The sequence below is a fragment of the Perognathus longimembris genome, chromosome 17 (genome assembly GCF_023159225.1).
Source record: "Perognathus longimembris pacificus isolate PPM17 chromosome 17, ASM2315922v1, whole genome shotgun sequence".
In the NCBI taxonomy this organism is placed as follows: domain Eukaryota; kingdom Metazoa; phylum Chordata; class Mammalia; order Rodentia; family Heteromyidae; genus Perognathus; species Perognathus longimembris.
The window spans coordinates 45,292,666-45,320,478 of NC_063177.1; the positions used below are offsets into that span (position 1 = coordinate 45,292,666).

Below are 27,813 nucleotides of genomic sequence, written 5' to 3' on the forward strand. Positions count from 1 at the left end.
ACACTGAGATTGTTTGCCCCTCTCTATTGTGGTTAAAGGCAGTGAGGTGCAAAGATGACAGATTTTCCTCTTTAGACTCTAGCAGGGTTTTCTCTCGCTCTCTCTCTCTCTTTCTGGTGCCAATACTGGGGCTTGAACTCAGGGCCTTGTGCTTTCACTTAGCTTTTCACTCAAAGCTAGCACTCTACCACTTGAGCCACTCCATCTTTTTGGTGGTTAATTGGAGCTATAAGTCTCACAGACTTTCCTGCCCTGGCTGGCTTCAGTGACTTTCAGATCCCAGGGCCTCATACATACTAAGCAAGTGCTCTACCATTGAGCTCTACCTTCTGCTTCCAGTATTATGATTTCGAGGGAGAAACGAGAGAATGGCAGCTTTTCTAAGACCTGATAGTTGGGCCATCCATTTGAGTGAAGTCTACTGGAAGTAGCTACTAAGAGTCGAATCAGGAGAGAAATGGGAAAAGATTCTCTTTTTCACAGTTCACCCACCACCATGACATTCCCATAGCTGTCAAGCCCAATTAGCTTATTTCTGTCTGAACTTATTTGAATTGATACATGACAATGGATTTTACTCAATGGCTTGGCAAACTCTAAAAAAATCCCCTCTCCCTTTTTGTGGTGCCATTAGGGAGGCTGGAATTTAGGGCCAGAGTGCTATCTATCCCTTAGCTCAAGGCTGGTGCTCTACCACTTGAGCCACGCCTCCAATTTCAGCTTTTTGCTGAATTGGAGATAAGAGTCTCTGAGGAGCTGTCTGCCTGAGGTTGGCTTTGAATCATGGTCCTCAGATCCCCATCTTCTGAGCAGCTAGGATTACAGCTGTGAGCTACCATTGCCCAGCTCCAATTCTGAAAATCCTAATGAAAACTGACAATTCAAGGTTTTTGGGTACCTGTAGAGAAGAAAGATGTTCAGTGTCTCCTGGGCCTCTCAGTTCTTCAACTAAATCCCCAAATATCAGTGATATCACATTCAGTCATGCCATTCTTAAGGATTTTTGAAGGCCACAAGGGCTCAAGAGTAGAGGGTGTTATTTAAAAGACAGCAACAAGTGTGGACTCTATGAAATTCTGTGAAAGGTATAAATAAGTTATCATTAATTGCACTTGGAGCCTCTCTAGGTTGATAAAGTTTTCAAAAAATTTTTCGAAAGAGTTAACTAGGCCCCAAATCCTGAGTCAGACTACCCCAAATAGGAATCTCAGTAACTCTTGATATTCAAGTATTGGTGGTCAGGAGTTCAAAACTGAACCATTAGGCAAGGGATGCCTGAGATGTTTCGTGTTTTGAGTTTTGTTTAGTTTTACCATATCAGGTTTGAAGGGAAGAAACGGACTTCACTGTTTCTTCACACCTAGCAACGAAGCTTGTGTCAAGTGTGTACATTTTCCTCTCTTGATCCTCGGAGGCCATGCAAACCTCCCCAAACCTTAACACCCTTCCAGCAACAGATCGTGGGTGACATGCTTGGGGGACTTAGCTCGTTTGTGAAATCACTTAGCCACATGCACCCTCAGAGATCAAAGGGACAGGTTTGAGGACAAAGCAGTCTTTTCCTGTATCAGAAGACGATTCTTAACAGACAAACAAACAAACGACAACCGCCCCCCCCCCCACCAAAAAAAAAGAAAATAGAAAACCCCAGGGGCTATTCAACATGAAGTTACTCTGATTTGGGCCGGCATGGCTTCTCTGAAGAGTGCATGCCGGGTAAATTCAGGGTGGCTTGCTTCTCGGGGTCTGGAAGCGTGAGAGTTTCTGGAGCAGACTTTTTCCGGGGTCGATCTTTAGGGACAGACAGGAATTCTGGGGCGTCGGTGGAGAGAGGGGTGGAGGGGGCGCTGGATGGGGCGCTGCGCACCGACGAAGGCAGCAGGGAAATGCTGGAGATGGAGATGGCAGGCGGGAACACGCCGATTTTCTTGTTGGTGGCTTCCTGAGTGGCTCGTTCAAATTCTCGCACTTGGTCCATTGTCATGTCTTCAGAAGGAGAGACAGAAAGGAAAACAAAAGCAGCCGTTACTGGTGAGAGGTGGATGGGTTCATCCCTGAGCTTCCTGTTAAAGGAGTTAGGGAGACCCTGGCATGAAAGGGGCCTGTAAGAGGACACACCTGGGCTCGAACCCCCATTTTTATTTTTGTGCCAGGAGTAGAACTTGAACTCAGGGCCTGATGCTCTTGTTTAGCTTTTCTGCCCAAGGATGGTGCTCTTCTAACTTGAGCCACAGCTTCATTTCTAAGAGCCTTTTGCTGGCTAATTGGAGATAAGAGCCTCATGGGCTTTTCTCCTGGATTGGCATTGAACTGGGATCCTCAGATCTCAGCTTCCTGAGTAGCTAGGATTGCATGTGTAAGCCACTGGTGTCCAACTTGCAATGTTTTTCTTAGGTGGGAAAATAGAAGTGGCATTTAAAAATTGTAAATGTTTCTCTAGTATATTTAGTGGATTCTAAACACTTACTACACCTTTGAGACTTAATGTGTTGAAAACATCACCAAGCAACCATCCAGTGATTACTTCCTTTCCAAAGTCTGTATGTGGTTGGTGTGTGTGTCAGTCCTAGGGCTTGAACTCAGGGCCTGGGAGGTGTTTCCTTGAGCTCTTTTGCTCAAGGCTAGCACTCTGCCGCCTGACAGTGCCACTTCTGGCTACCCTCCACCCCCAGGTTAATTAGAAATAAAAAGCTCATAAACTTTCCTGCTTGGACTGGCTTCAAACTATAATCCTTAGATGTTAGCCTCCCGAGTAGCTAGGATTGTGTGAGCCACCAGTACCTGATTCTATTTGCTTTTTTAACTAACCAGCTATTCTCTCAGTAACAGCATCTCACTGTGACTGCTATCAGTCACTGCCAGTCTGACTGGGCCTGGTACCTTTACATTTTTATTTGCTGGGAACAAGGAACCAGGTAACTAAATTATTAAAATAAGCACCGAGTAAAGTTCTGAGTAAAGGCTGACACCTGTTACTCAAGAATTTCCCTATGTATCTTGCCTTCCAAGAGGCTCATTTTCATTCTTTTTCCCTCTTCTGCCATACTTTTACTTGTTGAAACTTCCCTACGGGTGTGTGTGCGGTGAGTGTGTATGCATGTGTGCACCAGTACTGGGGTTCGAACACATGGTCTTATACTCTCCCCTAGCTTTTTCACTCAAGACTGGTGCTCTACCACTTGAGTTGGTTTCACTGCTGGGCTTTTGGCAGTTAAATTGGAGATATGAGTCTCACAGACTCTCTAGGCTGGCTTCAAAACTATGATCCTCAGATCTCAGCCTCCTGAATAGAAAGGCGTTAGCCACTGGTGCCTCGCCTCGATCATTAGGTTTTATAATATTTAACATGACCAAAAATTTTTCATAAAATGAAACCATCAAGAAGAATCCCTTTGTTAAAATTCCCCCAAAGGGTAAGGATTTTACAAAGGAAAAAAAAGTTAAATGACAAATGTGTTGCTCTAATGTAAATTTCAGACTATGTTAAGGAAAAAAATTGTACCTATGAACTTACCATTTTGAAAAATACTAAGACTAGGGCTGGGAATATGGCCTAGTGGTAGAGTGCTTGCCACCCACACATAAAGCCCTGGGTTCGATTCCCAAGCACCACATATATAGAAAAAGCCTGAAGTGGCGCTGTGGCTCAAGTGGCAGAGTGCTAGCTTTGAGCAAAAAGAAGCCAGGGACAGTGTTTAGGCTCTGAGTCCAAGCCCCAGAACTGGCAAAAATAAAAAAATAAAAAAATACTAAGACTAGTAACCTAAGAAGTGAGACTGAGTTTTTGGAAAAAAAGGCAAAGTTAAGACTCTAAGAAAAACTTGAGTGAATTTAGTTCTAGGTGTGTTTTTGCTATAAGAAATGGATAGCCTCTTTGAAAAATTTACTTTCTGCAATCAGCATACATGGCTGTACCCAAAGCATCCAGCAGGGGGCAGAAATCATCCACAGCACAAAATTTTGCTTTTCTACTACCCAGTGTCTCTTTAAGTCTTATTTTCAATTGAGGGATTTTGAAACCCCTCGATTGAAAACAAAGCTGTAATTTCCTTATTGCTGTGTTCACTGATGTCAATTGCACACTTCCAATCTGATTCATCCTGGTTCAGGTCGATGATTGAAATTTCACCATGCATCCGTGTGGTTTTAATCTGGGATGCATAGCACCTTCTTGGTTTTGTTTCCCATGACGATAAAGAAGAAAGACTGTGGACAAAGAAATGATCCTCAGTTTCACAGAACTCCAAAGAATAAGGAAAATGTCAAAAGCATTCCGAAGAACTAGTTGTGGAACTTTGCAGGGGAGAGGGCGGGGGGGGGGGTGGCGGCATCTGTCATGGAATAATCATGACCTGTAGCCCAAGAATGCATGGTGTGTGTGTGTGTGTGTGTGTGTGTGTGTGTGTGAAAAGCATATCCCATGCTAGCTCACATCGCTTTCTATATAGTTAATGGATATAATAATATAATAGTCAAACTGAAAGAAAATCATGCAAATGGCCTTCTCCTTTTTCTCAGGGACTTTTCTGCCTGGGCTCGCTGGCTTTGGGCTGTGATCTTCAGCTCTCAGCCTCCTAAGTACCTAGGGTTACAGGCATGAGCAACCAGCAGGCACACTCTGCTACAAACTTATTTTTATCTTTGCAACAGGGAGGGAGGAGAGGCACGTCTTCCTGTTTGGCCTCAAACACAGTGACTGCATGCAGGCAGGCAGGCAGGGACAGGAAGAGCTCGAGACTCCATGTGGGAAGGCATTCGAGTTGCATGCATCCTGTAGTGGCGTCAGATACTTGCAGGATACATTCCAAAGACATGCGCTAAACACTTAACTGAAAATTTCCAAAGAGCTACCAGAAGGTCTTCCCGATCCTTAGCATCCAAAAGCCATCATTTGATTTTGTGTAACTACAGTCTTGCTATTTAAAAAAATTTTTTCTCTAAAGTCATACAAAATATCAGTTCAGGGTTTAAACAACATTTTTGCTTAAAAACAATAACAACAACAACAAAAGATCTAGTGATTATTCCAGGGTCTGGGCTCCTGGATATGAGAACTCCAGCTGGGGCTGAAGAACCGTTTTGCATAAGTGATTGAGAGGTGACTCTACTTTCGATGGTGGCCTAAACAAGACAGCCAGCTCTCCTCATCCACTGTGTGACTGACCCCGGAGAGACCCACTCCCGAGCTCATCGCCCCTTCCTCGCTCAGCGTGTGAGCCTGCAGACTGCAGGTTACCCTATAAGATTATCCTGAGTGAAAAGGAACCAGTGGGCTAACGTGGCTAGGGAGAGGAAGCATTTCACCGCAAGTGGAAAGAAACCTAAAATAGCACATCAGCCAGAAGCCCGCCCTTGAATGAATAAAGTGAGTGCTAAGTATGTTTTGAAAAGTTCCTGACATGTTGTTCTAGTTTACACATGACATCCAGCTTTTACTCCTATGCTCTTTTATGGTTAGTGAGAAGCATGGTGCTTTTTCTTTCTTTCTTTACTAGTACCACAAAATGTTTTCATCTCTGTCCTGAACTTTCTAACAAACAAAAAAGAGAGACAGAATGGGACCCCCCCAACTCAAGTAGCTTTAAAGAATCAATCTGTCTGGAAGAGACAGGAGATAGGATTCGTCTAGACTCCGCTCAGCATCTTTACTAATGGCCTGTGGTGGGCACCACCATGATTTCGTGGAAGGCTGGAAAGGAGCATTTGTGGTATTTCAGAGATCAGTGAAAGTGTTTGTTCTGTGTGGGGTGGGCAACATGTTCAAATAATTCTACATACACTTGTTTGGGCATGATTCTCTATGTCATCCACAGTGGAAGAATGCGGATTGCAAACTTTTATGTTGGTTTGTTCATGCATGTTTTTCTCGTATTCCCGAACATCATCCATTGTCATATCTGAAAGAGGTCAAGATGTTGGCAACTTCCGTTATTCAAGGCACACTTTCAATGGGGGGAGGGGAGAGATTTAAGGGGAGCATGGTTGCTTAGCAGTGGCCAAGGAGGTTGGGGGCGGGGGTGGGCGGTGGGAAGAGAGAAAAAGAAAAAGCAGGGAACGGACTAACTTTATGAAGAATACATCATAAAGTTAGCTGAACCAGCCAAAGAGGGACTGAAGGCAAGGAAGTTAAGTCGAAAGAGACTTAGAACAGAGAGCAGATTATTTAGTGGTGAATTCTGGTTGAACATGAGCTCAGTGACAGAAATATTAGCGTGTGGGCAGAGCATAGGCTGAGATCTACTAAAGCTTTCTTAGAAGATCCCTTTTGGGGACAGAGGATCGGGTTTGTTTGAGCCAATACTTACCTTCCATAAGACCTTTCTCAAAGAGCTGTAGAGTCTTTAATGCATTCAACAATAGGAAGGAAACATGCATTAGGACCACAGAGACCGGATGCAAGGGAGGTCTAAGTGACACGATGCAATTTTCACACAGACGTGGGTTTTGTTGTTTATTTTTGCCTACAATACTGGGTGCCAGGGAGGGAAAGTCTACACCAAGAGTTTCAAGTCTAGCCTAACAGCTTGGTGATGGCTGACACTACTTCCACCCACGCTCATCTATAAATAAAATGTCACATGACATGAATTTTGGCCCTAGTCTTCAGGGTGGTTTTCTTTCTTTTTTTTTTTTTTCTTTCTTTCTCAGTGTTGCAGGATAATGATGTCTTAATCTGGTGGTTCTTGAGAAGAGAAAATGTTGGGACATTTTCAGGAGTTAAAACTGTAGACCTGCATCTATTTAGCAATCTTGACACCCCCCCGGCCTCCTCTCCAGCAAAGAATTGTTTGATTAACAAAATGATCCATCAAAATGTCAGTAGTGACCAGGCTGAGAAACCTTGTCTCATTCAAACTGATTAGAAAAAATATAAACAAGGAAGCTGCATGTGGTAGCATATGCCTGTCTGTAATCCCAGCACTTAGGAGGCGGAGGTGAGAGGATTGAAAGTTCAAGGCCAGCCTGAGCTACATAGTGAAATCTTAGGTTGCAAAAACAAAGCCCCCAACCCACCCTCAAACAAGGAACCCATCTTGTCTTTAGTATGAGGAATGTATAAAACAATTAGTTTCACTTTAAATGGTTCCTTAATTTTACTCCTCACCCCCCCATCCACTCCATATATATTTATGTATTTGTGTGTGTGTGTGTGTGTGTGTGTGCGTGCACCAGTCTGGGGCTGAACTCAGGGTCTGAGAGCTGTCCCTGAGCTTTTCTGCTCAAGGCTGGCATTCTACCACTTGAGCCACAGCTCCACTTCCGGCTTTGTGTGTATGTGGCTAATTGGAGGTAAGAGTCTCATGAACTTTCCTGCCTGGGCTGGCTTTGAACGGTGATCCCCAAATCTCAGCCTCCTGTGTAGCTAGGATTACAGGTGTGAGCCACTGACACCTAGCTCACTCCTTACAGCGTTTTAGCAGCAATTTCCACAGATGAGCATTCTTCTATTCTCATGGCAGAATGTAATTTCCAGTCTCTTTACAAAGGAAAGTATGCTGGACACTTGCATAAACCACCACTCTCATCACTAATAGGTGTGGTAGGTATTCATAGCTAGAATTTTTACGTGTGTGCCTGTACTGGGACTTGAACTCAAGGCCTTGCACTCTTTCTTAGCTTTTTTGCTCAAGACTGGCACTCTACTGCTTGATTTTACTTTAAGGACCCCAGCTCTACTTCTGGCTATTTGCTGGTAAATTGGAAATAAGAATTCCACAGACTTGGCTGGGGATATGGCCTAGTGGCAAGAGTGCCTGCCTCATATACATGAGGCCCTGGGTTCGATTCCCCAGCACCACATATACAGAAAATGGCCAGAAGTGGTGCTGTGGCTCAAGTGGCAGAGTGCTATCCTTGAGCAAAAAGAAGCCAGGGACAGTGCTCAGGCCCAGAGTCCAAGCCCCAGGACTGGCCAAAAAAAAAAAAAAAAAAAAGAATCCCACAGACTTTCCTGCTCAGGCTGTCATTGAACCTCAGCCTTGCAGATCTCAGCCTCTTGCATAGCTAGGATTACAGGCGTGAGCTACCAGAGCCTGGGCTCTTAGGATTTTTCCCTTAGGTATTTTCTGTATCCTGTGGTTTGATGTCTTTTTATATCAATCCATGTGTCATATGAGATTGTCTTCATTTTCCAAAGGGCAGACATGTCAGAGCTTATGATTTAATTCAATGTGGTCTGAGGCTTAGATGGAATAAAGGTCTCCACCCAGGCCTAGGCTATCCTATTTAGTGGATCATCTCCTCCCTGCCGGACATCATCCATCAAAAATGCCGTCCCTATGCAGTGTGAGGATGAAGAATGCTAAGCAGCAGTGTGGCCAAGCAAAGAGCATGCTTTCATTTTTACAGAACAGAGGTGAAGGAAAAGTAATAAAGAAATGCTACTTTATGCTTACCACAAACACATTGTAATAAATAGTAACAACACATTCACTATGCAATGTAATCCCCTTAACGTCAATGGCTGATTATCAAAACTTCTTAAGCATAGAAATATAGAGAATGAATATGAAGAGGTCACTTTTAACTAAAAGTTTTACATGTACACAAGTTGAAACACACAGCAGAAGACACTTAACTTAGAAAATCAAAACACTAAAGTTTCCCTTCAGTTTTTTGCTCTAATGAATCCCAACAGAAATCATTCTTTAGTTTTAATTAGCTCAAGGTTAACAGAGATAATTTCGCATGACCCTAAGTTTCAGAGATCATATCAAAATCTATTAAGATGTATCAATTTTATGTTGTTGAAAAAACAAGGATGAATATTGCTGCCTTATTTCTTTTGTCTGAGACTGATAGCTGACACTTTGATTCATTGGCTGTCACACTACCAATGGAGACAGGCCTCCAACCCCTGCCTTTTTCTTAAGAGTGAAAAATCAAAAGCTACTTGAGAGACTGGTAGTATTACACAATCATCAAAAATGAAGTTGAGGAATATTTACTACTATTATAGAAAGAGATCCTTGAATACTGTCAATACAAATCTTAAACAAAAAGAAATCGGACATACTACACAATACCATGTTATCTACATTTAAAAGTGGCGCAAGTAGATATTTCAACACGTTCAGTAATTTTTTTTTGGTAGAGTTGGACTGACAGAAAATTTTCATTTCCTTTCTGGTTTGCATATTTGGATTTCCTACACTTGCTATATCAAATATATGTAAATGTGTAAGAAAACACATGTGCAAACCTATTCTTATGGGTCACAAGATGAATACCATCAATTTGGAATTGGCAAAGAGAAGAGAGTCTTTTCTAGAACTTTTGGCCACTCTAGAAACATAATTGTTTTTGTTTGGTTGTTTTTCAGCAGTAGTGGAGTCTGAACTCAGGGCCTTGTGCTTTCTAAGGAAGTATTCTACCACTGAAGCCATTCTTCCAGGTCTTTCTACCTCAGTTGTTTTTCAACGAAGACTTGTGTTTTGGGTTTTTTTTTTTCATGGTTGGCTGGGCTATTGTTAGGCTTCCTATGTAGCTGGGTTGACAGGTGAGGGCCATCATGCCCAGCCTTTTTAAAATTGAGATGGAGTCTCCATAATTTTTGCTCAGCTTTGAGCCACCCGATATCTACCTTCCAAGTCGTGTGAGCCATGGAAACTTGCTGTGTTTGTTTTTTTCTTTGAAGGGTTAAACAAAATCTCAGGCCTGGGGTTGTAGCTCAGCAGTAGAGCACTTGCCCCGAATGTATGAATCCCTATGTTCATTCTCCAGCTCCTCTTCCAAACAAACAAATGCAAACAAGAAACAAAACTTTCGCCAAATCTCTTCTAAAAGAAAAACACAATCTCAATTAGACCGCATAAGAATGAATGTTTTTGGCAGAGTCATTTCTCAAACAGTTGATCATAATTTCTTTGGTTTGGGGAGATATGAAAGAAAAATAGGACAGTGTAAATCCTGAATTCTCCCCCCAGACCATAAATGGGTACAGAGAAGATGTAAATATTTTCAATATTCCTTGGAAAAACTCCATCCAGCTCATCTGCCCAAGTGCCTTGCTTCTGTGATGTATATTACCTCGAAAACAAAGGGTGAATCAATGTTTAGGAAAACCCCATCACATGTGTCCAGTGACAGATTATACTTTCAGAGATGATTCATCATTACTGACTGATTTTTAATGATCATAGTGACTTCCAGCAATTCAGGTTCAGTCTTGTTTGCTTGTAGCAAATACATGTTTATATGTATCAATTTTTTTTTGGGGGGGGGCTTGACCTCTGGGCCTGGGTGCTGTCTCTTAGTGTTTTTGCTCAAGGCTAGTGCTCTACCACTTGAGCCACAACTTCACTTCTGCTTTTTTTTTTTTTTTTCTTAAGGGGAAGTTGATTGGAAATAAGAGCCTCAGATTTTCCTGCCCTGGCTGGCATCGAATCATGATCCTCAGATATCAGTTTCGGAGTGGCTAGGATTGCAAGTGTGAGCCACCAGTGCCTGGTTCTTGGTTCTTTGTTCTCTCTCTCTCTCTCTCTCTCTGACAGTCCTGGAGCTTGAACTCAAGGCCTGAGCTTCTTTTTGCTCAAAGCTAGCACTCTACTACTTGAGCCACAGCGCCACTTCTGGCTTTTTCTGTTTATGTAGTGCTGAGGAATTGAACCCAAGGCTTCATGCATGCTAGGCAAGCACTCTACCACTAAGCCACATTCCCAGCCCATGACTTCTTTATATATGATAAATATAAATATTCTTTCAGCTATGTATATTGCAAACATTTTCTCCTACTCTTTTAACTTTTTATGGTGGTCACTCTTAATCCTTTGTCTATTTTGTATCCTCTGGGGATTGAACTCAGAGCCTTAGCTAGCTAGGCAGGCACTCTACTATTGACCTTTCTTTGGGGGGGTCTTTGGGGGGGGTGGTCGTACTGGGGTTTGAACTTAGAGCTTTGTGCTTGCTGGGCTTGCACTCTACCACTTCAGCCATGCCTAGCTGTTAGCGATTTTGAAGATGGAGTCTTTCTGCCTTGGCTGGATGATCCTTTGGATCTAGGTCTTTTAAGTGGCTAGGATTATATATGTGAGCCATCTGCGCCCAGCTGCCAGTTCTTTTTTTTTTTTTTTTACCAGTCCTGGAGCTTGGACTCAGGGCCTGAGCACTGTCCCTGGCTTCTTTTTGCTCAAAGCTAGCACTCTACCTCTTGAGCCACAGCACCACTTCTGGCCTTTTCTGTATATGTGGTGCTGAGGATTCGAACCCAGGGCTTCATGTATACAAGGCAAGCGCTCTTGGCACTAGGCCATATTCCCAGCCCCAGTTCTTTTGTTTTTAAGGATGGAAAGTTGATTTCATAGGAAGAGGAGGTAAGGTCAATATTTGGAAGGCCTTTTGGATCCAAGTCATTTGCAGTTACTGAGCTGAGCTACTGAAAGCGCTGGGGAACACGCCATTGGCAGGCAGGAATTGTTTCCTGCATTGTGCTAGGCAGTGGCAGAAGCTACGATTGAGGAAAGGGGAATTTCATAGGCAAAATTCAGTGCCCTGCCCAGTGGCATCCTGAACTTTATTTCCTCCTCCTCTTCCCCCTTTTCCTGCTCCTTTTAAGTTTAGCAAGGATTTATTATTATAGTCAAGCAGGATAAAGTAAGGGAACTAAGGAAGGCGAGCATCTCTTGCTCATGCCCAGGAGATGTGAGTGAAGAAAACTCAACATGGTAGCTTTTGCTTTGCAGTAGTTATCTGGGGGTGCTTCTCTTTCTCCTACAAATGCTGTCTTTCCACTTCTGGACTCTAAAGCCAAAACATGGGTTATTTCTTCTGATTTACAGTCAAAACGAAAGTCTAGAAGAAGGATTTGACTCAGGGATGAGCCAGCAATTGTGAGTTAGAGTAAATACTCTAGCTACAGCAAAATGGTGGCTCTCTCCTTTGGCAAGTGTCACTTATGAACTCTTCAAAATGGCTGTAATTCAATACAAAAAGCTCAGGCTTCACTTCTCCCTCTCCTTCCTTCCTTCCTTCCTTCCTTCCTTCCTTCCTTCCTTCCTTCCTTCCTCCCTCCCTCCCTCCCTCCCTTCCCTCCTTCCTTCCTCTCCTTCCCTCCCTCCCTCCCTTCTTCCCTCCCTCCCTCCCTTTCTTTCCTCCATCCCTCCCTCCTCTTTTTTGCCAAACCTAGGTCTTGAACACAGAGACTCTCATTCTCACTTGGCTTTTTCACTCAAGGGTGGCACTCTACCACTTGAGCCACATCTCCATTACCTGCTTTCTGCTTGTTAACTGGATATTAACGTCTCACAGACCTGACTGCCTGGACTAGCTTTGAACTTTGTTCCTCAGATCTCAGCCTCCTGAGTAGCTAGGATTGCAAGCATGAGCCACTGGCATGCTCTTATATTTTGTAATTGGATTTGGAGCAAAGGCAGGAGAAGGGTTCTCAGGGTCCTTTGAAAACCTGATAGAAAGCAATGAATTCTCTCCCTGGAAAATGAACACACACACACCATTCCACAAGAGCCAGACACTCAAGTAAACATTGCAGGAAACACAGGTGGTTAGGCAATGCTGGTGTGGCTCTCTACTAGGTAACTAGAGCCCCTCACAGGCCTATTTCTCCGCCTGGGCTGGCTTCTTTTGTTGGCAGGCTGGTTCCAGAGACTCCAGCTGATGTCTAAGACACTTTCATGGCACAGTGTCATCTATGCCAGCTAGAAGTCACCTTCCCTCAGACTTTTTTTTGGGAAGCGTCAGATTTTCAAAGCCGTTGGTGAGGTCCCCCGGGGTCACAGGCTGCCTCTGGCTCCTTCAGTGTGCCTCTCTGAAAATACTGTCAGCTTTGAGAAGCAAAAGCATGCTTTTGTGAAGCTGGGCTGGCTATTTTTATCCACCACCCCTCTAGCCCCATCTCCTGAAATGTGTTATGGCTTCTCTGATTAGTGTTCTAGTCATGCACAAAGACCCAAGGCTCATGGATAAAGACCAATCAGGGCTTTGAAAGACCAACTCAACTCCTCCACACGGAAATGGCTCCATTTTACAATGAACATGAACAGAATCAAATCTGCTTAGGGAAAGGCTTTCGTGATAGGCAAATGCTGGAGCTCAGAAGAGATGCAAAAAATACCCAAACCGAATCCTTGGGTAGGAAAGGATCCTCTCCCCTTCCACATCTCTTTTCTTTTTTCTTTGGCCAGTCCTGGGCCTTGGACTCAGGGCCTGAGCACTGTCCCTGGCTTCTTCCCGCTCAAGGCTAGCACTCTGCCACCTGAGCCACAGCGCCCCTTCTGGCCGTTTTCCATATATGTGGTGCTGGGGAATCGAACCGAGAGCTTCATGTGTAGGAGGCAAGCGCTCTTGCCACTAGGCCATATTCCCAGCCACATCTCTTTTCTTGACTCACAAGGACACGCTGGAGGTGGTGAGTCTAATTAAGAAGGAGAAGCCCGGGGCTGGGGATATAGTCTAGTGGCAAGAGTGCCTGCCTCGGATACACGAGGCCCTAGGTTCGATTCCCCAGCACCACATATAAAGAAAACGGCCAGAAGCGGCGCTGTGGCTCAAATGGCCGAGTGCTAGCCTTGAGCGGGAAGAAGCCAGGGACAGTGCTTAGGCCCTGAGTCCAAGGCCCAGGACTGGCCAAAAAAAAAAAAAGAAGGAGAAGCCAGGGCTGTCATGGGTGGTGCGGACGGGTGGCCAGTGGGTGCACTGAACCAACACAGAGCTGACGTGAATGGGGCTAAAGTTCATCTCCATGTACACTGCAAGTGGAGGCACCATGTTCTAATTCATCTATTTGAAGGGGAGTGTTTTCTCATAAGGTATCAAAGTTTAGCAGCTGCCCCTGAAGAAAACTATGATCCTCTTGGACTGAATTGCTTAAATTATCCTTAAATTCCTTTGTGGTTTATGACCTGTCCCATAAGCCTGTAGTTCTGAATCACCTTGAGGGCATATTACCCCGAGGTAGAGCAGATGGCTGGGCCTAAACCCTCCAAAGTTTCTGAGTCATTAGGATTGGGGTAGCGGCTTGAGAATACTCATTTCTAATACATCTCCACAAGATGCTGATGCTATTGGTTTGGAGGAGACCTCACCCAGAATCCCTGCTCTAAGTGGTAGCCAAGGGCCATTACTGGAACTTGAACTCAGGGCCTTGTGCTCTTATTTGGCTTTTTGTTCAAAGCTGAGGCTCTACTGCTTATACCACATTTCCACTTCTAGCTTTTTGCTGGTGAACTGCAGATAAGAGGCTTATGGACTTTTCTGCTTGGAGCTGGCTTCGAACCACCATCTTCCTATCTATAATGGGACTATAGGTATGGGCCACCAGTGTGTCAGGCTGCCAAAGGATTCTTTTCTTTAGGTCCAAGATTGGGACTCAAACGTGATACCTGATGCTTTCGCTCACTGGCTGGCACTCTGCCAACTGAGCCATGCCTCCAACCCTGACAAAGGCTTCTTTTACACCTTGTCCATGTGTATTAATGTGAGCCTCACTGAGCCTGTACAAACCAAAGAAAAAGAACCAATGCCAGGTCCCTGTGCTGAAGGGTTCTCTGGTGTGCCTTTGGCCTTGGTAACAACTACTCATTTTCCTGGAAGGCCCACCGTTCCCAGCATGACCTTGAATAAGAGGCTCAGGAGTCACAGTGGCCCTGGCTGTTTCCATTCAATGCATTTCCTGAGCCTTTGCAGCAGGCAATGAAGGAGCCATTGTGGTCTTGGCTAACACCTCAGCAAGGCGGCCTGCAGTAGTTCACATGAAGTTGGTGTGTGCTTCTCAGATGGGCCCATCAGTGAGTTAAAAGGTTGCTTGTTTTGCTTGGGGCTTTGGCTGTGGATCTAGAAGGTGGGACCCACTCCGGATGCTGATTATCTTCATCCATGAAGGTCCACATTCTTCCCCTCCATCTTCCACTCAGACACAGAAAGGATTTTTTGATCAGCAAACTTCCGGAGTTGTCAACTGCCTTTCCCTCATCTATCCTAGGTAATTAGGTATTTTTCTTAAAGATTTCCAGATTGGAGAGTTTGAATATCCTTTCAGTTATTATTCTACCTTTGGGCTCCTGTAATAATCTGAGAATTTGGTGTGAACTTTGGGCCTTATACTTACACAGCATTCCCTCTCCTTCTCCCCTGTGGCCTCCTTCATTCTGAATTAAATGTCCTTAAGTGTCTTCCTTGTCCTTGGCTTACGGAGAATAACAGCAGCCCCCCCCCCCCCCCCGCCACTTTTCTGAACAGGTCATTTATACACTGGAGACTCACCTACTTAAAAAAAAATCCCATATCACCCTTTTGTTCGCTATAGCTTCCTTTTCCTGAAAAGTCCCCAATGGCATTCCAGCACTAGGAGAAACCTATCCAAGTCTCTTGGTCTCTACAGTGACAGCTTTCTGGCCCTCCAGGTACCTGTCCCCTTACCAAACTTCTGATCCGTTCAAGCCTATTATTCTTGAAATCCCCTTTCGCTATTGCCTTGAAGTTGACAGGAAGGTGTGGCCCATGAGCTCTGAGATGACCAAGTTAGGAGAGGTCAGAAGCTCTTCACTTTTTTTGGTGGTGGGGGGGGGGGTGTGGGGGTGGAGTATCTATGCTCCTTTTGAGAATCTGAGAGAAGCTCCCTACGTGGGAAAATCACCCAAAAATATTTGTTTTGGGATAAGGAGAAGTAATCACAAGAGGCTGTTTTTCCACCTGCCTCACTAAAGACCAGACAAATAGATGGGTCTTTGGACATTTTCATGACAGATTGCTGTACCTGTATGACAACTTGCTGTTGGACCAACCCAGAAAGATGCATGTACTCTTTAGAAGGTACAGCTCTGGGAAAAAAAATTCAACACAAAACAAGCCTATAGCTTACAGAACCACACCTGTTCAAATGTGGCTCAGAAGCAGCTAGCAACATTTGTAACCATAGCTGTCTTGGTACATCTGGCCCCATGTATCCTTGTTACTTTAAATTTGGTACCTTCTGCTAAGAGATGGGAGGGGATGGATGAAATGGTGGTGGAAACGGACCCAAATATCATTTAAGGTTACACTCAGAACAAATGGGATGGGACTTAGGGAAGAGTCAAGGAGGAGGGCATTTCATTAGATAAATGATCTGAACATCGGATCAAAACTAAGTCACCCATTGGGTGTGTTCATTTCTATTTATAGCCAAGGACACAAGTCATCGGATGATGGATTCTGGGAATGCAAAGGACTCGTGCACAAATCCACAGAGCCGAGCATCTGGGGAGCGCAGGCCATCCGTCACGGGATGAAGCAAACCTCATTTTCACAGAGTGACAAAGCGCAGAACTTCCTTAACTCTTCCAGTTTCATAACCAACACGTCAGAACAATGGCTTCCGTTAGGCTTAGTAGGGCACCTGCACCTCTGTGTGCCCTTGAATTTTTACAGAACCTGTATGCATTTGGTGAGGGATTGTTCCTAGTGTTCCCTGCCTCAAAGGACTGTTTTTCTTGACATGAGACAGCTTTGATCCTGAATTGGAGTTTGGGGATAAATTAGGATGGGTTTGAAACGCATCCAGCAGAGGAAGAGAGGACCTTGCATACCAACTATATACAAGCATCAAACATACCGAGTCCTACTTTGTCAGTAGTTCTGAGGCTATTTTAGACCCAGCTTCTATAATTGCTTCTCTATTATGTTCAGTGGACAGGGCCATTTCCAAGACAGGAAGCAGTAGCTCGCCTTTGTGCTTGGCCTTTCAGGTAGCGGTTGAAGCCAGAGGAACTGAAATCCCATGCCAACATAGTAGGAAATGGTTCTCCAAGTTACTTCAGGAAAGGTGACTTACCATACCACTCATCAACCCATGCGAAAGCCTGCCTGTGTCCAATCAGCAGAATGTCTCGGACAACCTAAAAAGAAGAGGACGTTGAAATAATACCATGTGCCAAGGCCAGCACCAGTGTCTCATACCTGTAATCCTAGCTACCCCAAAGGCTGAGATCTAAGGATCACTGTTCAAAGCCAGCCTGGGCAAGAAAGCTCATCAGACTCTTATTTCCAAAGAATCACTCAAAAAGCTTTAGTGGAACTGTGGCTTAAGTGGTAGAGAGCTAGCCTTGAGGACAAAGAAAAAAAAAAAAAGCTCAGGGGCAGAGCCCAGGTCCTGAGTCCAAGTCCCAGGACAGGCATAAAAGAAACAAACAAAAACAAACCCACATTCCATTAAAACTCTAGAAAAATAGACAGCTTCTGGTTCTAGGAATCTTGGCAACTATTGGTTTCTCAATCATATATATATATATATATATATATATATATATATATATATATATTTTTTTTTTTTTTTGCCATTCCTGGGGGCTTGACCTCTGGGACTGAGCACTGTCCCTGGCTTCTTTTTGCTCAAGGCTAGCCTAGCACTTACCACCTGAGCCATGGTGCCACTTCTGGATTTTTCTATATATGTGGTGCTGAGGAATCGAACCCAGGGCTTCATGTATGAGAAGCAAGCACTCTACTACTAGGCCATATTCCCAGCCCTGTCAGTCTCAGTATCTACTAGGTGTGAGGAAGCTGTGGGTTGAAATCTATTATATTATGCCTATTCACCCTTGGGCCCTTTCTACATACCCATATAATTGACAGATACTGTTTTGTCTCATTTGAGTCTGACTAGGGTTGTATACTAATGGCAACTATGCCTGGGTAAAATCATCTTGAGGTTTTATTTTTTCCTTTTGTGGTGGTATTGAGGTTTGAAGTCAGGGCTTTGTACTTGCTAGGCAAGTACTTTATCACTTGAACCGCACTTCTAGTCCTTTTAGGCTTTGTTATTTTTTTTTTTGATAGGGCATGGGCTGTAGTCCTCCTATTTGTTCCTTGTTGTAGCAGGGATAACTAGCTTGCACCTCCATGCTCAGCTTTTTTTTTGGATGAATTAAGGTCTTGTCAGTGTGTGTGTGTGTGTGTGTGTGTGTGTGTGTGTGTGCACGCGCGCGTTTGCTTATTTTTTTGCAAAGCCAAAGACGGAACTCAAGTCTTGCACTTTCTAGGCAAGTATTCTTTCACTGAGCTAAATCCCCAAGTCCTTTTTTTTTGGCCAGTCCTGGGGCTTGAACTCAGGGCCTGAGCACTGTCCCTGGCTTCTTTTTGCTCAAGGCTAGCACTCTACCAATTGAGCCACGGTGCCACTTCCGGCTTTTTCTGTTTATGTGGTGCTGAGGAATCGAACCCAGGGCTTCATGTATGCGAGGCAAGCACTCTTGCCACTAGGCCATATCCTTAGCCCCCCATCCCCATGTCCTATTTTTAATTGTTTTTGTTTCTTGGATTGTGGCTTGAACTCTGGGCCTGGGTGTTGTCCTTTAGCTTTTGTTGCTAAAGATTGGTGCTCTAATACTTGAGCCACAGCTCCACTTCTGGTTTTTTGGTGGTTCATTGGACCTAAAAGTCTCACAGACTTTTCCTGACCAGGCTGGTTTCAAAGTATGATACTCAGATCTCAGCCTTCTGAGTATTTGGGATTATAGGCGTGAACCATGGGTGCCCAACCAGCTGTAATTGAAAGTGACATAAAAAGAGACTTGAACTAGACTAGAACCTAAATAGTAGTGATAAACTCAACTGGACACAAAGGAATAAAGTAGTTTCTTACAGGCACACTAATTGGCACCATACAGCTCAGGAAAACAGCCTATACATTTGTCTGTGTATAAGACAGCTTGTGTGTTTTTAGATCATGAGATTTCATCTCATCCTGTGCAAAAATATGCTTTATTATGTTTCTTGGTACTGATAGGCTATCTGCAATATTCCCTCCTTCCTGCCAGTCACATCCAGAGATTGTGAAAAACCCTTCATAGAAGGTTAGAGTATGTTTCAATAAATTGTGTGTGTGTGTGTGTGTGTGTGTGTGTGTGTGTATCAGTTCTGGAGCTTGAACTCAAGGCTGCATGCTTCTGCTTGGTTTTTCTACTCAAGGCTGGCACTCTACCACTCGAACCACAGCTCCATTTGGAGTTAAGAGTCTTATAGACTTTCCTGCCTGGGCTGGCTTTGAACCTTGATCCTCGTATTTCAGTCTCCCAAGTGGATAGGATGATAGGCATGCGGTACTGGCACGTGGCTATGTAAATGGAGGGTTTTAATTCAGTAAGTGTGTAGAAACACAAGAAGCATATCTAATGAAGTGTTTATTCCTCTAGGCTGCTGGATATGTCCGGAGGCTTTTAAGATTTGGATGTAAGAACCACGGGTGAATAGAAAAAGGAGCAGGCAGCCAGGCACATGCGAGAGCTGAGTGTGTCAGATTCATGGAAATCTAAAGAACTTCAAAGCCCAGTGGTGGTAAATTTACTCTATTGCATTAAACACAACACAGCTGTCGCTGGAAACAAGACTCTTATAATGTGCTAATGGCTCGCTTTCCAACATTTTCTCCCCCCTTCACTGTGAATAGCTTCTTTAAGAAACAAAACAACAACAAAAAAACACAAAGGTGTTCAGAGAAAGGCATCCTTGGCACTTAAACTCATGCAAACGATATCCTCACATTCTCATTAGCAACTCATGTGCCAAAGCAGGTGTGTTTGGGGGTGATGGTAACACCTCATTTCATTTGGAAATGGGCAAAGGAATGCCTGTGATACAGCATCATTCTCACTGGTAGTTATAAAAAAAAAACACACAACAAAATAAAAACAACTCTCAAAACTCTACAATCAGGCTGGGAATGTGGCTTAGTGGTAGAGTGCTTGCCTAGCATGCATGAAGCCCTAGGTTCAACCTCAGTACCACATAAACAGAAAAAGCTGGAAATGGTGCTGGGGCTCAAGTGGTAGAGTCCTAGCCTTGAGCAAAAGAAGCCCATGGACAGTACCCAGGCCTTGAGTTCAAGCCCCAGGTCTGGCAAAACAGCAACAATAAAATCCCCCACAAAAAGCCTATACAATCAAGCCAGGAGTTGGTGGCTCCTGCCTGTAAGCCTAACTATTCAGAAGGCTGAGATCTGCAAAAGGGAATCTGTCCATCTTTCCATCTGTCCCTCTGTCCTTCTGTCCGTCTAACCATCTATCCATCTGTCTAACTATGCCAGTCCTAGGGCTTGAACTCAAGGCTAGGACTCCACCACTTTGAGCCACAGTGCCATTTCCAGCCTTTTGTTTATACTGGAGTTGAGTTTCAGAGTTGAGACTGCCCAGACTTCTCAGATCTCGGCCTCTCAAGTAACTAGGATCACAAGGCATGAGCCACCAGTGCTCAGGACAGGGCTGTTTATTTATTTATTTTAATTGTTTTTTGCTATTCCTGGGGCTTGAACGTAGGGCCTGGGCACTGTCCCTGATCTTTTTGCTCAAGGCTAACACTCTACCTTTTGAGAGCCACAGTGCCACTTCTGGCTTTTACTGTTTATTTTACTGTGGTGTTGAGGAATCAAACCCAGGGCTTCATGCATGCTAGGCAAGCACTCTACTGCTATGCCACGTTCCCAGCCCTGGGGCTATTTATTTTTATGAAAATGACAAAAGCTATGACGGTCTATACTCTGTATTGCATTTCCTATTATTTTCAAGTCACATGGAGAAGAGTCACATTAGAAACTCCCAGAAAACTTAGTTACCACCATGTAGATTTCTGCTACAAAATGAATCTCTTTTGACAAAGTATGTATGCAACTGAAATCTTGTGTTTGGGGGCTCTTCATAATTCTTCAGTAACTGAGTTATGAAGTGAGCAGAAATGCTGAGCTGTGCATCTCAAGGGACCTCTAGGAGTTTTTGTTCTAGCCTGTGTTTGCAAGATCTGCTGAGTGGGAATTCCCCACCCCCCCATCTCCCATCTCCCTCAACGTTCCCCCCCCCCCCCAGGAGCCTGTGCAGAGCAGCTGTCTGGCTTCTGCCTGAGGCCAAAGTGAGAGATGCATTTTGAAAGCATCATTTCCCAAATAACACTCGGCCTAGTCCACACGGAGGTCACAGAATGACCGCCAAAGTGTAACATGTCTATAGCTGGTTTCGTGGGAGAAGAAAAAGCACTCACAAAAAGTGCTTCTTAGCTAATGACCTGGCCTCGGGGCCCAGCACTTGGGCATTGGTGATATAGTAGTGCAGTACTTGAACTTGACAATCAGGGCAGTGATCTTGTCCACAGGCCAGGAGAAGCTCTTGGAGCCACTTACCTTGTGTACAAATTGTTCCACTCGGGTCTGAAGCCCCCACACCTCGAATTTCACCGTCACCAGCTTGTAAGAACACATGATGGGCTGATGATTGTCTCGCCAGCCTTCCCTTAGCTGGCCCCGTCCTGTCTTCTCTGATTTGAAGTGTTTAGGATCCTAGAAAAAACATACCCCCCCCAAAAAAAAAAATCAATGCATCAAAACGTTCACCTCTATATGAAATGTCCAGAAGAGGCAAGAAGTAGATGAGTGGTTGTTAGGGTGTGGGGACACCCCACAACCTCTAAGTGTACAATGTCACCCATCCCACCTTCTTCAGAAACATTCTAAGTCCACACTTCAGGAAGAAAAAGAGCCAGGGGTTGGTGGCTCACACCTGTAATCCTAGCTACTCAAAAAGAAGGCTGAGATCTGAGGATCAAGGTTCAAAGCCAGCCCAAGCAGGAAAGTCTGTGAAACTCCTATTGCCAATTAACCAGCAAAAAGCCAGAAGTGGAGCTGTGGCTCACACTGGTAGACCTCCAGCCTTGAGACAAAAGAGCTAAGGGCTAGCACTCAGGCCCCGAGTTCAAGCCCGAGTACCCCCTTAGCCTTCTCCCCCCTCAAAAAAAAAAAAAAAAAAGACCTTACGGGGTCTTAAGATAAACCTTAATTCACCGTTAAGACCAAAAAAGTATTGCTTTGACAGAAAAGAAAAAAGAAAACTGGAGAGATGCTTAAATCCATTTGTGGTTCTTTTTAATTTCTTTTCTATGCTGCTGCCATAGCTTGAACTCAGGGCTTCTCACTTGCCTGACTGATTCTCTACCATATGAGCCATAGCTCCAACCTGACTTTTTCCTGGTTACTTTGGCAATGAAGTCTCTTTTCTCTAGGGTAGCTGTGAACAGCAATTCTCTGGATTCTCTGTCTGGTGAGTAGCTGGGATTCTCTGTGTAAGTCATGAGTGCCTGGGCTCAATGGTGTGGCTCTTGATCATATCACACAATTATAAAATTGAATTATGCTATTGTGAAATCAAGTTGGGGGAAAGAGCTAGGCGGTAATGAGAAGTATATTGTGATTTCAAGATTCAGAATAGCATTTTTAAGCTGAAAGTGATCATTTGGTTTCATGCTTTCAATTTTGTAGATAAGGCCCAAGCCCGAGAGACATGGAACATTTTGCCTCCAGATCATAGGAATCTCCAGCCCACTGTTCTTTCCACGACATTTACTTCAATATTTAACAGCAAAAGGGGTTTGCTTTATATAGCTGGATGCCAAAAAAGCAATTAACAATTGCGCTTTTTATGGTAACAGTGTGTCAATTTCTTTCTTTCTTTCTTTCTTTTTTTGCTAGACTAGTGTCTTATCTACAGCTGTCGATTTCATCTAGTAAATCTCAACGTTGGCCTATAATTAGAGATTCACTTTCAAAGTGCCGGAGGGAGGTAGGGGAGAAGGGTTTACCAAAGGAAGCTTTTCCTCAGACTTTAGATCAGAAATGAGCAGTCATTCAGCTGAACACATTTGAATGGAGACGAGAACAAAATTTTTAAAAGGTGGGAGGTGAGGGTGGAGGAGGGGGCACCAAAGGAGCAGGTGTTTTCAGAGCTGATCTGACCAGTGTGAGAACTTCTCTCTTCCTGTGCATTCTCACCTCCCCCTAAATTCCACTCCTGCCACTTCCCACCTCCCTTTCTTCTTGCAATCATTTCCTTCCACTGTTTTCTCACATGGGTCTCTGAGCCTAAATATTTAAATTGCTCTATGTTTTCTTTTTCTCTTGTGCTCATGGGGCTTGAACTCAGGGCCTGGGTGCTGCCTTTGAGCTTTATTCACTCAAGGCTAGCGCTCTACCACTTTGTGCCACAGCACCACTTCTGGTTTTCTGCTGGTTAATTGGAGATAAGAGTCTCATGGAGACTTTTTTGCCCCAGCTGGTTTTGTATTGCAATCCTCAGATCTTAGCCTCTTGAGTAGCTAAGATTACAGACATGAGCCACTGGCACCCAGCTTGCTTGGTGGTTTTTTTTTTGTTTTTTTGCCAGTCCTGGGGTTCAAACTCAGGGCCTGAGCACTGTTCCTGGCTTCTCTGTGCCCAAGGCAAGCACTCTGCCACTTGAGCCACAGCGCCACTTCTGGCTTTTTCTATATATGCAGTGCTGAGGTATCAAACCTAGGGCTTCATGCATGCTAGGCAAGCACTCTACCACTAAGTCACAATTTCCAGCATGCTTGATGTTTCTTAAAGCTTTTTCTTTGTTTTTGTTTTTTTTTTTTAAGATTTTATTTGAGTTTTATCTTCACAGCTTGCAAAGCACTTTGATCTGGCTCAAACTCCATTATATTACTTATACTATTGTTTGTAAACACCCTAAGTTGTTTTAACATTGTAAACTTTCACTTTCAGTACTTTTTTACTTATTTAAACCCTATGCTAAGCAAGAATTTTACTAACTGAGCTACATCCTCAGTCCAGATTTCATTCATTCATTCAGTTATGCCAGCACTGGGGCTTGAACTCAGGCCTCATACTCTTACTTAGCTTCTTCACTCAAGGCTGGAATTCTATCACTGAAGCCACACCGCCATTTTCAGCTAGTTAACTGGAGAGAAGAGTCTCGCTGACTTTCCTGCCCAGGCTGCCTTTGATCGGCGATCGTCCTATCTGTGCCTCCTGAGTAGCTAGGATTACAGGTATGAGCCATCGGCACCCAGCTTCTGCCTTGTTATTACTGGTGGTAGGAAGAAAGTACAGCGAAAACATGGATCATAAGCTCAAACACAAACATGCCCACCCAATATCAGGCAGTTTTCTTGGTGGGTGTAAAATCTTGGTGGGCGTTTCCATCATCTTCTGGAACTTGTCATCAGTTACTGTCCATCAGCATAGAGGTTACAGATAAAGGAATTCTAAGAAAAGATGTCTGGTGAGTGGACCACGTGGCGGGGTGCTGGACATTGTGGGGGTCAGAGGGATGCGTGACTGTGAGTCCCTAGAACCAATTGACTTCCTTGTCTCCCTTAGGTTCCACGTGTGTTCCGAGGCAGGAACACCCTGTTCCAGGCCAGACCAAAGCAAGAGGAAGGCAGATGGTCCTTCCTGTGGGCTCATCACCCCGCACTTCCCCTAGGGCCTCAGGAACCACCCAAGCACGGCACTTCCCTGCTCACCGCTCAGCCCAGGAAGCAAACAGGCAGTCTTGTAATCTTAGCACCTGGGAGGCTGAGACAGGAGGATGGCAAGTTTGAGGACAGCTTTTGTGAGTGTGTGTGTGTGTGTGTGTGTGTGTATGTGTGTGCACATGCGCATCCTGAGCCTGGAACTTGGGGCCTAGGCCCTGTCCCTTAGTTTTTTGCTCAAGGTGAGTATTCTACCATTGGAGCCACAGCCCCACTTCTGGCTTTTTTTCTGGTTCGTTGGAGATAAGGGTCTCGTGTGATTTTTTTTTTCTTCTGCCCAGGCTGGCTTTGAGCCCTGAAACTCAGATCTCAGCCGTTTGAGTAGCTAGAATTACAGGCATGAACCGCTGACACCTGACCTGGGACATCTTTCTAAAGCTTTCTGTTCCGAAGGCCAATGGTCTTGGCAGGCTTTACCACCTTATGCTGGGACAAGGCAGACGAAGGTGATGCCAAGGGCGTCTTCATTAGAGCAGCCTGCGTGAGAGGCCAGCTCACACCTGGAGGGTGGAAGGAAAAGCTCACAGGAGCTCCTGGTCCCGCTGGAGCAGAGCTTGCAGTTCAGAGGCAATAGTATTCGCTGACTCTTGCAAAGATATAAAGTCTCCAGGATTAATTACACTTGCAGTTTGAACCACAAAGGACAATAACCTTCTGGGGGCTTGCTCTTAATTGAAATGAGCAGGTTGTTTTTTTTTTAATAAATGCTAAATTAAAAAAAAGCTAAGCAGGGGCTGGGAATATGGCCTAGTGGCAAGAGTGCTTGCCTCATATACATGAAGCCCTGGGTTCAATTCCCCAGCACCACATTTGTAGAAAATGGCCAGAAGTGGCGCTGTGGCTCAAGTGGAAGAGTGCTAGCCTTGAGCAAAAAGAAGCCAGGGACAGTGCTCAGGTCCTGAGTTCAAGCCCTAGGACTGGGCAAAAGAAAACCATTTTGTGTTTCAAAGTGAGCAACACATGGTTTTCCCTATATTCTAGAACTTTCTGAAGACTCTTGGCTACTTATTTTGGAGAATTTTTGCAGAATTTCTGCCTGGGCTACTTTCAAGCCATGATACTCCAGATCTCAGCCTCTTGAGTAGCTAAGATGACAGGCCTTCTTTTCTTTTTTTTTTTTTGCCATGGGTGCCTAGCCAAAAGAAAGTAATTCAAGACTTTACATAAAAGATCAAAACACACTAACTTAAACAAAATAAAACACCTAGATGCAAATCATGGCTAGACACAATAGTGCTTGCTTTCTATCAGTTAATACCTAAAGTGCTATTTTCCAAGCCTTTGCTCTTGGCACTAGAATGTTCCCTAGACTCAGAGATTGGTGCTGTTCCCTTGCAAAGAGATTCTATTAAAGGAGTTTAGCTCTTAAGGTGAGTCTGACATGTATAAAAACAAGAGAAAAAGAGCTGGGTGCTGGTGGCCCATGCCTGTAATCCTAGTTACTCAGGAGGCTGAGATCTGAGGACTGCGGCTTGAAGGCAGCTCAGGCGGGAAAGTCCTAAGGAGATTTATTTTGGCTCATGGCTTCAGAAGTTCTAGTCCATAGCACGTGGCCCTGTTGCTTTGGGCATAGGGGGGCCTACTACATCATGGCGGGCGTGAGAGATAGAGGGGGGTTTATTTACTTCATGGCCGCTGGGAAGGAACGAGAGAGACAGGAAAGAGCTGAGGCCCAAGGTCCCCTTCCCATGCCTCCCACGAGGCCTCAACTCTTCCCCAAAGTGCCAAGCCATCAGCACAAATGACAGCCCCGGGCACCCACGGAGGGTGTGGAAGTTCCATGAGCTTCCTCTGCATGCAGTACCTCAGCCTAAACCTCTCCCATTTGGCCACTGCTGCTTTGTTTCCTTTAGAATAAAGCAGTGAACATAAAATACTTTTTGTTTTGTTTTGTTTTTGGCCAGTCCTGGGCCTTGGACTCAGGGCCTGAGCACTGTCCCTGGCTTCTTTTTGCTCAAGGCTAGCACTCTGCCACTTGAGCCACAGCGCCATTTCTGGCTGCTTTCTATATAGGTGGTGCTGGGGAATCGAACCCAGGGCATCATGTATAGGAGACAAGCTCTCTACCACGAGGCCATATTCCCAGCCCCCATAAAATACTTTTTGACTTCTCTGAGCCTCTCCAGCAAGTGACTGAGCTTGAGGAATAAGTCTGTGATAAGCCAGAAGTGAGGACCAGCTGTAGGAGGCTGAGCTCTTTACTTTGGGGATCTGATTCTAAGTATGGAAAGTGTTCAAAATTGAACTGTTGAACACTCAGATGGTGTCAAAGAACTTGGCTGGGTGCCGATGGCTCGCGCCTGTAATCCCAGCTACTCAGGAAGGCGAAATAGGAGGATCGTGGTGCCAAGTCAGCCAGGAAAAGTCCATAAGACTCCCACCTTCGATTAATCAGCAAAAAGCTGGGAGTGGAGTGGTGGGAGGGGAAGGAAAAGGGAGCGGGGAGAGGGGAAAGAATCTTCTCCGTAGGGCCTCAGGAAAGCACCTGGCCTCAGTGACTAACAGCTCCCAACTCTGGGCCTGGTTCTCAATTCTAGTATAACATGAGACATCCCTGAACATCCTGTTGCTTAGTGCTAACTGGATCCTTTTGGCACTAGCAGATGCCAGGATCACTTCTAATCCAAGTCAACAGGGCTATTCAAGGCCATACTGGACAAACCTGTCTCCCAGCATGTCACATGGAGAGACCAAGAACCCTGTACTCTGAAAGCCACTCCTCCTGTGGAGGAGGCCTGGGAGGGCGTGGCCTGGCGGATAGCCTTCTGGCCCTCCTGCCCTTTGAGACTGCCCCCACCCACTCTCATTTTGGCACTGTCCTTTGGGCAAAGTCTATAAGGAGGCATCTGTAGCTTTAACCCGCATTGGGAATACTATATACAGTCTGGGGCCAGGTTCTGGTGGCTCATGCCTGTAATCTGAGTGACTCAGGAGGCTGAGATCTGAGGAATCGCGGTTCAAAGCCATCCTGGGCAGGGAAGTCCATGAGACTCTTCTCTCCAAATAACCACCAAAAAGGCTAGAAATGGAGCTGTGGCTCCAGTGGTAGAACAGGGATAGCACCAGGGCCCAGAGTTCAAGCCCCAGGACTGGGCCCTTGCCTTTCTCCTCATCCCCACCCCCAGAAGGCAGCCTGGCCCATAGTTAGCTTACAGTTGTGAAATCAAAAGGTGCTACTAGACTCACAAATATTCCTGATGACCTGCAAAAGGGCTGACAGTAACCTGTCTGGATTAACGGTCTAAATCTAGCTTGTAGCAGATTACTTTGGGAAACTTGGACCTCCAACCTGCTGCACAGAAACTGAGATGGAGACGTTTAATAAGCCAGCGAGTCTGTAATTTGAAGATGAGACAGGATTTCCATTTTTGCAACTGGATAGGTTGTAAGCTTATTTTAGCTTGTGGACTCACTTTGCTCTTCTAAATCTCAGTCTATCACGTAGGTAGAGTGATGGGTGGCTTTCTTGGGCAGCTCGACATGATTCATCTTGCTCCTCCTCATGTTTAGGACCCCCTCAGGGGGATGGGGAGCAGCTCTGCTGAGCAG

The 27,813-nt window shown here is 44.8% G+C and overlaps 1 protein-coding gene across 4 annotated transcripts in view; it reads right to left on the bottom strand.

The window, feature by feature from the left end:
• Positions 1–206: 206 nt before the first annotated feature.
• Pitpnc1 (phosphatidylinositol transfer protein cytoplasmic 1) overlaps positions 207–27,813 on the bottom strand; it is a 203,368-nt gene continuing 175,761 nt past the window's right edge. For 3 of the 4 annotated variants that reach the window (XM_048366940.1, XM_048366942.1, XM_048366941.1), the window contains exons 7-9: positions 21,098–21,253; positions 16,766–16,829; positions 207–1,986 (exon numbers count right to left, since the gene is read on the bottom strand). In XM_048366940.1, coding sequence (XP_048222897.1) covers positions 1,670–1,986; positions 16,766–16,829; positions 21,098–21,253 — 537 coding nt within the window. In that variant the 3' untranslated portion in view covers positions 207–1,669. Of the gene's footprint in view, positions 1,987–5,778; positions 5,898–16,765; positions 16,830–21,097; positions 21,254–27,813 lie in introns of all 4 variants that reach the window. The other variant, XM_048366943.1, reaches the window with a different exon arrangement.